The sequence below is a fragment of the Mizuhopecten yessoensis genome, unplaced genomic scaffold, assembly GCF_002113885.1.
Source record: "Mizuhopecten yessoensis strain PY_sf001 unplaced genomic scaffold, ASM211388v2 scaffold1405, whole genome shotgun sequence".
Taxonomy (NCBI): Eukaryota; Metazoa; Mollusca; class Bivalvia; order Pectinida; family Pectinidae; genus Mizuhopecten; species Mizuhopecten yessoensis.
Genome location: NW_018404030.1, coordinates 970063 through 980740, shown reverse-complemented (window position 1 = coordinate 980740; position 10678 = coordinate 970063). Strand labels below are relative to the sequence as shown.

At 37.3% G+C, this 10678-nt stretch overlaps 1 protein-coding gene across 2 annotated transcripts; it reads right to left on the bottom strand.

Annotated features, from left to right (window-relative positions):
• On the bottom strand, positions 1-9621 carry LOC110461654 (peroxisomal NADH pyrophosphatase NUDT12-like). Of its 2 annotated transcripts, none has more exons than XM_021515217.1 (7): positions 9529-9621; positions 5525-5658; positions 5018-5120; positions 4072-4748; positions 2630-2773; positions 1141-1292; positions 1-589 (listed from the first exon to the last, which is right to left on the bottom strand). In XM_021515217.1, exons 1-7 carry the CDS (start codon positions 9591-9593, stop codon positions 431-433), a joined length of 1434 nt encoding a protein of 477 aa, XP_021370892.1. In that variant the 5' UTR covers positions 9594-9621; the 3' UTR covers positions 1-430. The 2 variants fall into 2 exon arrangements, with proteins under 2 accessions (XP_021370892.1, XP_021370899.1); XM_021515224.1 differs by having other exon boundaries at positions 5525-5649.
• Between the last annotated feature and the right edge of the window lie 1057 nt (positions 9622-10678).

Below are 10678 nucleotides of genomic sequence, written 5' to 3'. Positions count from 1 at the left end.
TACTAATATGCCTTCCTTTATTTGAAGGGGACAAAATATATACCACTCAATTTTATAATAGCAGTTTTTGTATCACAGTATAATATAAACAAAACTCAAACAGAATTGTTTCCAAAATATAGGTAAAGTCTTCATTTTGTGTGATCAACAATTATCTCATTAACAGTTCAGGTATTTAAAATTATTCCAATATATATATAACAAGGGAAAACAGTCCACTTGAGCATGTTTGTGACCATTACATTGTAGTGACTTTACATCCTCAAATCAAAGGGACTCTTTGGTTCCCCGATCAAAGTGATCTGTTTATCCTCCAATCTACTGTATAAATCCTAAGTGAGCTTACAAAAATGAATGCATGTACTTCATTAGGTAAATTGGTTCTGTTTATATCAGTTAAAGCACCTTTAGTGATTGTTAATGTAATACATCAGAGGTTGGCAGTCATTCTGACCCAGGCTTTGATGATCTGGTGTGCAATGGCCTGTTCTGGGGGTATATACAGTCCCTGCGGGTGCTGCTTTGTCAGCATCTGGACCAACTCAGACCGACGAAACCATTGAACATCTTCCATCTCATCCTCGCCAACCTGCAGCACAAATAGTATTGTAATTTTCAGGCTCAGAAAAGTCTATATTGAAACATGTCGGATTACTTATATTTTCCTATCTTTTGTACATAATTTTATTTTATTCAAAATAAGTTGTTTAAAGGTTTTTACATATTTAATCCCTGTGAACTTGAAAGCAGGTCAAGGTCATTTTTTTGAGAAAAACTTTATAGCACTCTGTCCCAGGAACCTATTGGCCAAATATCATGGCCCTAGGTTCTCGAGTAAGAAGAGGTTTGTCTAGTTATCCATTTAATATAGAAATGAACTTCAGTAATATACCCACAGAAATATGTGACCCTTGGCCTCTTGTCTTTTTCTGGTTATAATTGTACCTGAACTCCTGACTATGTGAATGATAGCTTTGTTCAACTTATTCAGGGATACAAGGAGTAAAACTGAAGGAAGCAAACATTTCCTATTCTTCATTATGCTGAGTCATATACCTAATTAAGTTCGTATATTTTTTATCAGACTGATTTTGCAAAAAAGATACTATTTCTTACAAGCATAAAGTTAAAACATTGTACCTTGATGTTCTCAGAGGTAGCATGTGCTAAACAGCCCAGCATGAGGGAGCAAGGGAAGGGCCATGGTTGTGATGAGTGGTAGTCGACACGGCCAACCCGCACTCCACTCTCCTCATAAACCTCTCGTCGACAGGTGTCCTCTAGAGCCTCACCTGATAACAAGTAGAAACTGACTCAGTCATAACATTCATGTGTGTTTTATACATTGCTCTAATACACTTATTTACTCTTATAACTCTGTTTTACTGGTATCATACATGTCAACTATCCATCTTTGAGACGACTAAGTGTCCCTCGGAACCCCAATATTTACCTGTCAATCCCTCTGAGGGAGTAGGACCCAGTCTGGTCCCCCTATCTTATCATTCTGACCAGAAATGTCCCTCGTAGAGGACAATGCCAACTTTTTGATAACATATAATGCAAACAGTATTATAAATAACACTTTATAACACCTCTAAAAGATGTTTGAAAAACAGTCAAACCTTGGAGTCGGTTCCTGAACCCGCACAAACAATTACAAACTTAGGGTTCATACTAAACTTAATCAGTATGACAGTATCGCTGTCTCAGAAAAAGGCCCAAAAGCTGCCGATATCAGCTGTGTTCGGTTGATGATTTCAAGTTTCCTATGAACAGATCCAGATGTTGTCAGTGGAAAGTAGGTCAAGGCTTACACAGGTGGGTAAAAGCATTGAGAGTTTATAAAATGTAACATCACATAGACTTAGACATGGAATAACTCGAACATCTGATGCCTCTAAAGGAGGATTGGGCGACATAGAAAGGACTAAAAGCAGTGGGTAACAGTCAAACCCTACTGGCTGTAAGAATGTTTCAAAAGGACATATCAGAATAAAAGACAGCTATTGCTTACATCACACACATGGGTGGGAAACTCCACAATGTAACAGACTTGCCAAAGAGATTTGGTGATGGTGTATACCGTACCTATAAGATTAGGTGATGGTGTATACCTAAGAGATTTGGTGATGGTGTAAACCGTACCTAAGAGATTTGGTGATGGTGTATACCTAAGAGATTTGGTGATGGTGTAAACCTAAAAGATTTGGTGATTGTGTAAACCTAAGAGATTTGGTGATGGTGTATACCTAAGAGATTTGGTGATGGTGTATACTTGTAAGATTTGGTTATGGTGTAAACCTAAAAGATTTGGTGATGGTGTATACCTCAAATATTTAGTGATGGTGTAAACCTAAAAGATTTGGTGATGGTGTATACCTAACAGTTATCAGCAGCTTACAGACAAGGCTGATGCAGACTGTTGTTTAGAACATGAAAATACAGCGTGTTAACTCAGTAGTGAACAGAATTCGAATCAAGTTTTTGAACTAACAGGTAAGCCTGTTTAAGTTTGAATTCTGTTAAGTCCTGTTATTTTGTACTTAATGTTAGGCTTGTTTTCTCAAAAATATATTAGGTAACACTACAAAACAGTGTTGTTTAAATACCAGGTATTTCATTTTACCTGGTTCCATGAAACCAGCAAGGCAGGAGTACATCTTGGCAGGAAACTGTTTCTTCCTTCCCAGCAGACATCTCTTTCCATCAGGGGAGACAACTAGCATAATCACAGATGGGTCTGTACGAGGGTAGCACGTGTTGTGAATGCCTGAAATTTCAATATTCCGTCAGATATCTTCCTAACAATAGACAATAGACCAAACTGAAGAAATCAATGATCATTTAGTGTTACACATTTATTTCTGAACTGGTGGAGACTTTGATCAGAAATAATGAAGAAGCAAAAAGTGAATTCCACCTTTAGTTAAATGAACAGGAGATTTCAACAAGAGGCCCAATGGGCCTGCGTCGCTCACCAGTTAATATCACACTTGTAACCTTAAAGTGATCTAAAATAAAACTACAGGCAAAAATGTCAGTATTTATGACTATAAGTCATTCAAAAGAACCTGTTAAAGATTTTAAAACATTTGACTCCTGTGATCTTGAAAGTCGAACAAGGTCATTACATTGAACAAACTCTATAGCCCTTCATCTCAGCATGCAACTTGCCAAATATCACAAACCCTAGACCTTTTGTTCTTTTTAAGGTTTATACATATTTGACCAAATGTGACCTTGAAGATAAGTCAAGGTCATTCATTTTAACAAACTAGGTAGCCATTTATCCTAGCATGCTACTGGCCAGATATCAACATTCTATACCTAATGGTTATTCAGAAGAAGGTTTTTAAAGTTTTTAACATATTTGACCCCTATGACCTTGAATTTAAGTCAAGGTCATTCATTTGAACAAACTTAGTAGCCCTTCATCCTAGCATGCTACTGGCCAGATATCACCATCCAGGGCCTTTTCGTTATTCAGAAGAAGTTGTTTAAAGATTTTGAACATATTTGACCCATGTGACCTGGAATAAAGCTCAAGGTCATTCATTTTTACAAACTTGGTAGCCCTTCATCCTAGCATGTTACGAGTAATTAGCATCATCCCACACCTTTTGGTTATTTAGAAGAAGTGGTTTAAATATTTTAAACATATTTAACCCCTCTGATCTTTAATACAGGTCAGTGTCATTCTTTTTAACAAACTTTGAAAAAAATTGTAGAATGCAAATTCTGAATTGGAAAACACTTTTTTTTTAGCATGATAACAAAGCATACCATGCTTCATTCAAGATTGGAAAAAAACCTGAATGAGGAGACAAAAAATGTTTATAGAGGAACAACGACATACAATAGTATGTCTCATCATAATATGTCTTGCAATTAAATGCAGGATGGTAATCCTTGTTCTGGAATGACAACTTTCTTAGATATTGATAGTTGGAATAACTTAATTCAGTCCATAGCTATTGTAACAAGAAATTTTATACTTACAGGCCTAGGGAGTTTTAAAATTAAGTCAAGTTAGAATTGGGTCTAATTTCCTCATTGATATTTGCCTACCCTTGTTTGTGCGGCATGATTTGTTGTCACAGATGCGTTTATAGCCACCCTCTGCCACTGTTGTGGCACTACCACAGGTGGCACAGAACTTGTAGCGGTCCAACCAGTCTAACAAAGAGCGAGCCTCTGCAAAAATCCCAGCGTCGCTTGGCTCCAACTGCATTAACACATGGTAGCTGGTGGTGAATTCTGCCTCCCCTACAAGAGTCTTGAATTTAGACTCATCTGTGTCAGTTACATCAAGGGCAAATAATGCTTGTCCAGCCTCATCTAGTACAGTACTGTTATCTTTAGTAGACTCATCACTTTCTACTCCTAGGAAAACGAGCAGTGGATTGGTTTTTAATAGAAATTCTATGTCACTGTAGGCCAGACGGACAAGTGTGTACTTGTATCTCTGTGTAGCATCACCACTGAGACGAACTAAAGGCTTCAAGTCTGAAAATATAATAAATCTAGTGGTTTCTTTCTTCAGTCTGCTTTGGAGCCAGTCTTTATCCTTCCGGTTCTCTGCCATACGATCTAAGTTGTTCAGAGAGAAGTAGTTCCGTAGCTGTTTATCTGGATTTTCCTTTTTAATAAAATCGGTCAGCATATTGGCAGCCTTCTTTTGGTCCCAGAAAACAGCTATATCTTCAGCTGTCTGTCCAGTCTTGTTTACCAAATTTATATCACACCTGTACAACAGAATTTAAATCTGGGTTAACTTACATAATTTTTTGGAAAAGGTACTTGTTTTTATTTTTTTAGTTACAAAATGTGTGCTTGCAGCAATCGTTGTTAAAGGGCACAGAAATACCGGACCTGAACATGGATAAGGCACAGGAATACCTGAACATGGATTTGAGCTATTTGTGGGATGTGGATATGACCGATACCCTATAAACTATATACATTGTACTTGATTTATTAAAACAAGATTATTAAATAGGTAATACAATGTTACCCTTTTTGAAGGAGTGCTTCAATCACATGCACTTGTCCATTACGAGCAGCAAGCATAAGTGCCGTCCATCCTTTATCATTACGATGATCTGAATTGAATGTGGCTGTAAATACAAACATGCCAATTTAAACCAACTTTAGATCATTCACACAAACAGAAACTTGCTTTCAGACCAAAAGTGTCTATATAGGTAAGATATTTCTACAGCTGTACTGTAGGCCTGTTGGAGTAATCGTGCTCAAGTCCAGGAAGCGGTATAGAACAAATCGGAGAACAGTTTATTGCCGGTCCCTTTAACCATTTCACCCCTAAGTAACTTATATATAATTAAGTAGACTCTACTATACATTCATCTGGATGAGTCTATTATGGTCTACAGTGGTGAATGGGTTAACTAGTATAAATGAAATCCGGCACTAGTCTCTTCTCTATGTGACATTGTAACATATATCTAAACCATTGGCATTTTATTGTGTATTGGGAATACTTCTACAATATAGACTGTACCTTGTAAGAGGAACTTCAGTTCTTCCACGTTTCCATTTGCAGCACAGTCAAAGTATTTATCTTCAAAGCTCTTCTTGGTATCTGATGGTCCTGTTCGATCTGTGCTGCTCATCCTGACCACAAATCTACAATGTCTGATAATGTTTTAGCCAGATGATTAATTGGAAAATACATTCAATGATATTGAAAATTTATTATCGAAAATTGGTTTTGCTTCTCATCTTACTGCTGAGCCCAGATGTTTACTGATCGGATCCATTAATTTATATATCACCTAGGTAAACAATGTCATGGGTAGCATTAAACAACTACCAGGTGCTAAGATTACACACAAAAGTGAGTCATACTTCAGTGTGTAGACTAGGACAATACATAAACAAGAGGCTCAATGGGTCTGTATTGCTCTAGGACAATACATAAACAAGAGACTCAATGGGCCTGTATTGCTCATCTATTACTAATCCCACAGCAGAAACCTTGAAAGATAACGGTAACTAAGGACCAAGATATTAAAATGAGCTACGATAGGCCAAATATTGTGGGCGGTTTTGTAATTAAGAAGAAATTGTTCTTAAGACCTTTAAAACATTTCATTTTTCCGATCTTGAAGTATAGTCAAGGTCATTTATTTGAACAAATGTAGACGCCATTTTTCCTCCAAGCTACTAGCCTTATATCATCACCGTGGAACTTTTGGATGTTAAAAGATAATAAATGTTAAAAAATTTCGCCCTTGTGACCTTGAAGGTGGGTCAAGGTAATTCATTGGTACAAACTTAATAATTGATACTTCATTCCAGCATGCTATTGGCAAAATATATCACCAGACTGGGACTTTTTGTTATTGAGAAGATGTTGTTTGAAGATTTTAACACATTTGACTTCTGTGACCTTAAAAGTCAGTCAAGGTCATTCATTTGAACAAACTTGGTAATCCTTAATCCAAGCATGCTACTGGTCACATATCATTATCTCCGGCCTTGCGGTTATTTAGAAAAATTTGTTAGGAGAAATTTTAAACATTTGACCAAGTAACCTTGAAACTATAGGCAGATATAATTATCACCTTGGGATTTTTGGTTATTGTACTTTGGAACATTTGAATAGCTATAAATGTACAAGTCCAATTTTTCCAATCTTTTTATATAAGTTCCAATCTTTAATTCGGATTTTTGAATATAACCTATCAGAGTTGAAATTAAGGATGATTGTAGCCTCTTTCAGGGAGCGTGTTAAACCTGAACGGCATCGAAACCAAGGATATTATATCAACATATAGAATACCAGTAGCGCACTATCCTTAGAATTCAACACATTCATTTAACAGCTAGAGTACTGTACCAGCTGTGTATATATTTGTAGAATCAGCACATTCAAAATTGAACAGCAATAGTACTATATATCCATGGAATTTAACACATTTCAACAGTTAGAGTACTGTACCAGCGGTGTATAAATCCGTGGATTTAATACATTTAAAATTCAACAGCTAGAGTACTCTTTTGGAGTGACTGATATCGCACTATGCTGGATACAGTCATACCTGAGTGAACGACGACAATGTGTTGCCATCCGATCTGCCACCTCACATGACAAAGTACTAGATTTCGGGGTTCCTCAAGGGTCGGTGTTAGGACCACAAAAATATTGTATGTACTCCAAACCGATTGGAAAGATTTGTCGTCGCCATAGCCTTCGCTATCATTGATATGCCGATGACACACAAATTTACATAGTCATAAAACCACAGGACAGTTGGAATACAGTCTCAGAAAGTCTGGAAGCTTGTCTGACAGATATCAGTATCTGGATGAACGCCAACATGCTTAAACTTAATCAAGAAAAGAAGGAACTAATCATCTTTTCCCCAAAGTGTCAGCAAACAATGGCTCTCCAGCTCAAGGTTGGTGCCAGAACTATTGAGACTGTTCCAGCTGTTAAAAACCTAGGGGTATACTTTGACAGTTCTCTGAACATGGAGAAACAAGTGAACGCTATTGCCAAATCCTGTTACTACCAGATCAGGAACATCGGCTGTATTCGGCAGTTTCTAACTGCAGATGCATGCAAGATTTTGGTGCATTCACTTGTTACCTCTCGGTTGGATTATGGTAACGCCCTGCTCTGTGGTATATCTGACAAACTAACTAGTCGTCTGCAGAGGGTCCAGAACACTGCAGCACGGCTAGTTACTCGTACTCGAAAGAGAGAGCACATCACACCTGCGCTTTATTCGTTGCACTGGTTACCTGTACGATACAGGTCGCAGTACAAAATTCTGGTATACACATACAAGGCACTGAATGGAACAGCTCCTCAGTACCTACAGGAACTTGTTACCCTGTATCAGCCGTCAAGATCACTGCGGTCGGAGTCAGAATCTTTGTTGTGTGTCCCAAAATCTCGTACTGTGACCTACGGAAACAGATGCTTTGGGAGGGTTTCGGCTACGTTGTGGAATAGCTTACCATCTGCTATTAGGAAGTCAAATACCCTGGCCAAGTTCAAGAGGGACATAAAAACTCACCTCTTCACGTCTGCATTTTAGAATCTTTGCAAAGACTTCATGTAAATACCACCCTTTTATTTGTTCAATTATGTGCACATTGCTTGTTAAATGTATGAAAGTGATTGCAAGCCTTTGTTGTTTGTTTTCACAATTATAACAATTACTAATTATCCATATGTTGCAAAGCGCCTTAAGAGTAATTTTACAAAATATATCGGGCGCTATATAAATGTTGTATATTATTATTATTACTGTACCAGCGGTGTATATATCTGTGGAATTTAACAGTCAAAATTCAACAGCTCTCCTGTCTAATTCTTGTGTAATTTTCTGTATCTCCTTTTCAGCTGGGTCTGCAAAAGTGTTGCTTTAATCGTTAGATTTGGTCTCATATTTTCGTCTTTCATTTCCAAAATGTCACTCAAGACACCATCAAATAAAACCTGGTTCTCAGAAGTCCATAAATTTTGACTGAGTTATAAAAATAACCTCCTCGGTGTCAGAGAACATTGTGTCATGTGAACACATGTGCACTCACATATTCCAAAAGCATGCATGAGCTTTAAAAAATGTGCATGAGTGTGACAATAGGTTCACCTTATACTGTCCAATTAATGTGACCGGGTGGAATAGTGTGCTGGGTGCCTTTGGCATGGTATATCAGTGAGGTATGTTATGGATATAAGCCGAAAACTGTCCAATAAGTGAGAGAAAGGACAGTTATCGAGGCCCATCAGCATATTGGACACTTGTGACATCATCGGTATATATGTTTTAAGTACATTTAAAACTCTTAAGTCTTTATCAGATCCACAGTATCGTAATGTGGCAAATATACATCAACATTCCTGGCTCCAGCACACATACATTATACACATGGATGCATGTCCTCATATCACCTAACTTTGGCCTGTATCGCTCAGCTGAATATTTAAGCAAAACATTCTCATTAAATAATGTCCTGTTCTACAAATATTTCACTCGCAAACTTTGCAGACTCCATCAGTTGAAACAAATATGATGACTTAAGGCCTGTCCATTCTTCAGAAGAAGTTGTTGAAAGTAAAAGTTAACGGACGACGATGGACGCTGAACCATGACATTAAAGCTCACTCTCACTTAATTGCCCTTTGCGCAGGTAAGCTAAAAAACTAAACCATTACCAAAACCAAAGAATAATCCATAAAAGAAACTGAAAATAGATGACATTTATTGAACAATGATTATGAGTGTCGCTGATTAAGTTATATTTTGCTTTTTTATAAGTTGATGATCATATGATATGATGTTACCGTCACATAAAGTGACCCCAGGGAAATTTACTAACTACCAACCAAGTTATCTGCGTATGAATCACACAGTATATATATATGTCATCATGATCATCTGTTATGAACTTCTGTCATCAGCGACAGCCAGCTGACAGTTAACTAATCGGGTGTTCATACTTGTATACCATTACTTGACAGTAATTTACTTGTCCAATGTGTCTTACCTGTTGACTGTGCTCGGTTTTCTGACGATGAACTGCCAAACTCGGAGGCAGGTAAACATGTGCATTCAATATGTCAAAGTTCACTTTTATTTATAAGCGTTTGCATTGAATGATGCAGTAATCATGATGGGGGGATGTAAAACAAGGATAAAATAAATAAGGCCTAAGTTTTAAAAAAAGTAACATATAAGTAATTGATTCTGTTTTCGGGATAATATTCAATTAATTAGAATCTATATAAGAAATAAAAAGTATTGGTCTAGGAAACTGATTATAAAGTAACGGCAGTGCTTTTACTCCTAATACACAGCATCTATCCGAATCCGGGCCGTTCCGTTCGCACAACGGGTCGTTTCGCCTATATATTTTAAAAGTCATAAATAACATATCAACGTTGTAGAAATCTGGACAATGTATAATAAAAGAACAGAAACGATAACAGAGATTTTAAATGTGACTTTTTAAGCCATACACAACTGAACAAGCTAGAAAAAACACGCTCTAAATCGGGCGCGTCTAATTACCCAATACTACCCAATACTACCACATACGACCCACATATGTACCAAATACTTCATTATTACTGTGAAATATCACCTTTGTAGACGTAATTTACTCCATCTGCCATAAATTATCGGGAAATATATGATTTTGTGCCGAAATCATCGCCGAATTGCCGTGATTTTGACCCAATACTACCCAATAGTACACCCTACGTCGATTTAATGAGTAGTATTGGGTGGTATGGGCCCGTGCTGGGACATATGCACGGCATTCGGTGATGTTTTCGGGACATAATCGCATATTCCCCATCAAATATGGCAGATGGAAGTTAATAACTTCTACAAAGGTGATATTACACAGTATTAAAGTAATATTTGGTTCATAACTCGGTCGTAGGGTGTACTATTGGGTAGTATTGGGTCAAAATCACGGCAATTCGGCGATGATTTCGGCACAAAATCATATATTTCCCGATAATTTATGGCAGATGGAGTAAATTACGTCTACAAAGGTGATATTTCACAGTAATAATGAAGTATTTGGTACATATGTGGGTCGTATGGGGTAGTATTGGGTAGTATTGGGTGGTATTGGGTAGTATTGGGTAGTATTGGGTGGTATTGGGTAGTATTGGGTAGTATTGGGT

Coding starts and splice junctions, on each gene's coding strand:
- LOC110461654 (XM_021515217.1), bottom strand. CDS start 9,593: ATGCACATGTTTACCTGCCTCCGAGTTTGGCAGTTCATCGTCAGAAAA. Junction 5,659..9,528: donor AAACCGAGCACAGTCAACAG/GTAAGACACATT, acceptor AAACATTATCAG/ACATTGTAGATTTGTGGTCA. Junction 2,774..4,071: donor ATCATGCCGCACAAACAAGG/GTAGGCAAATAT, acceptor TTGAAATTTCAG/GCATTCACAACACGTGCTAC.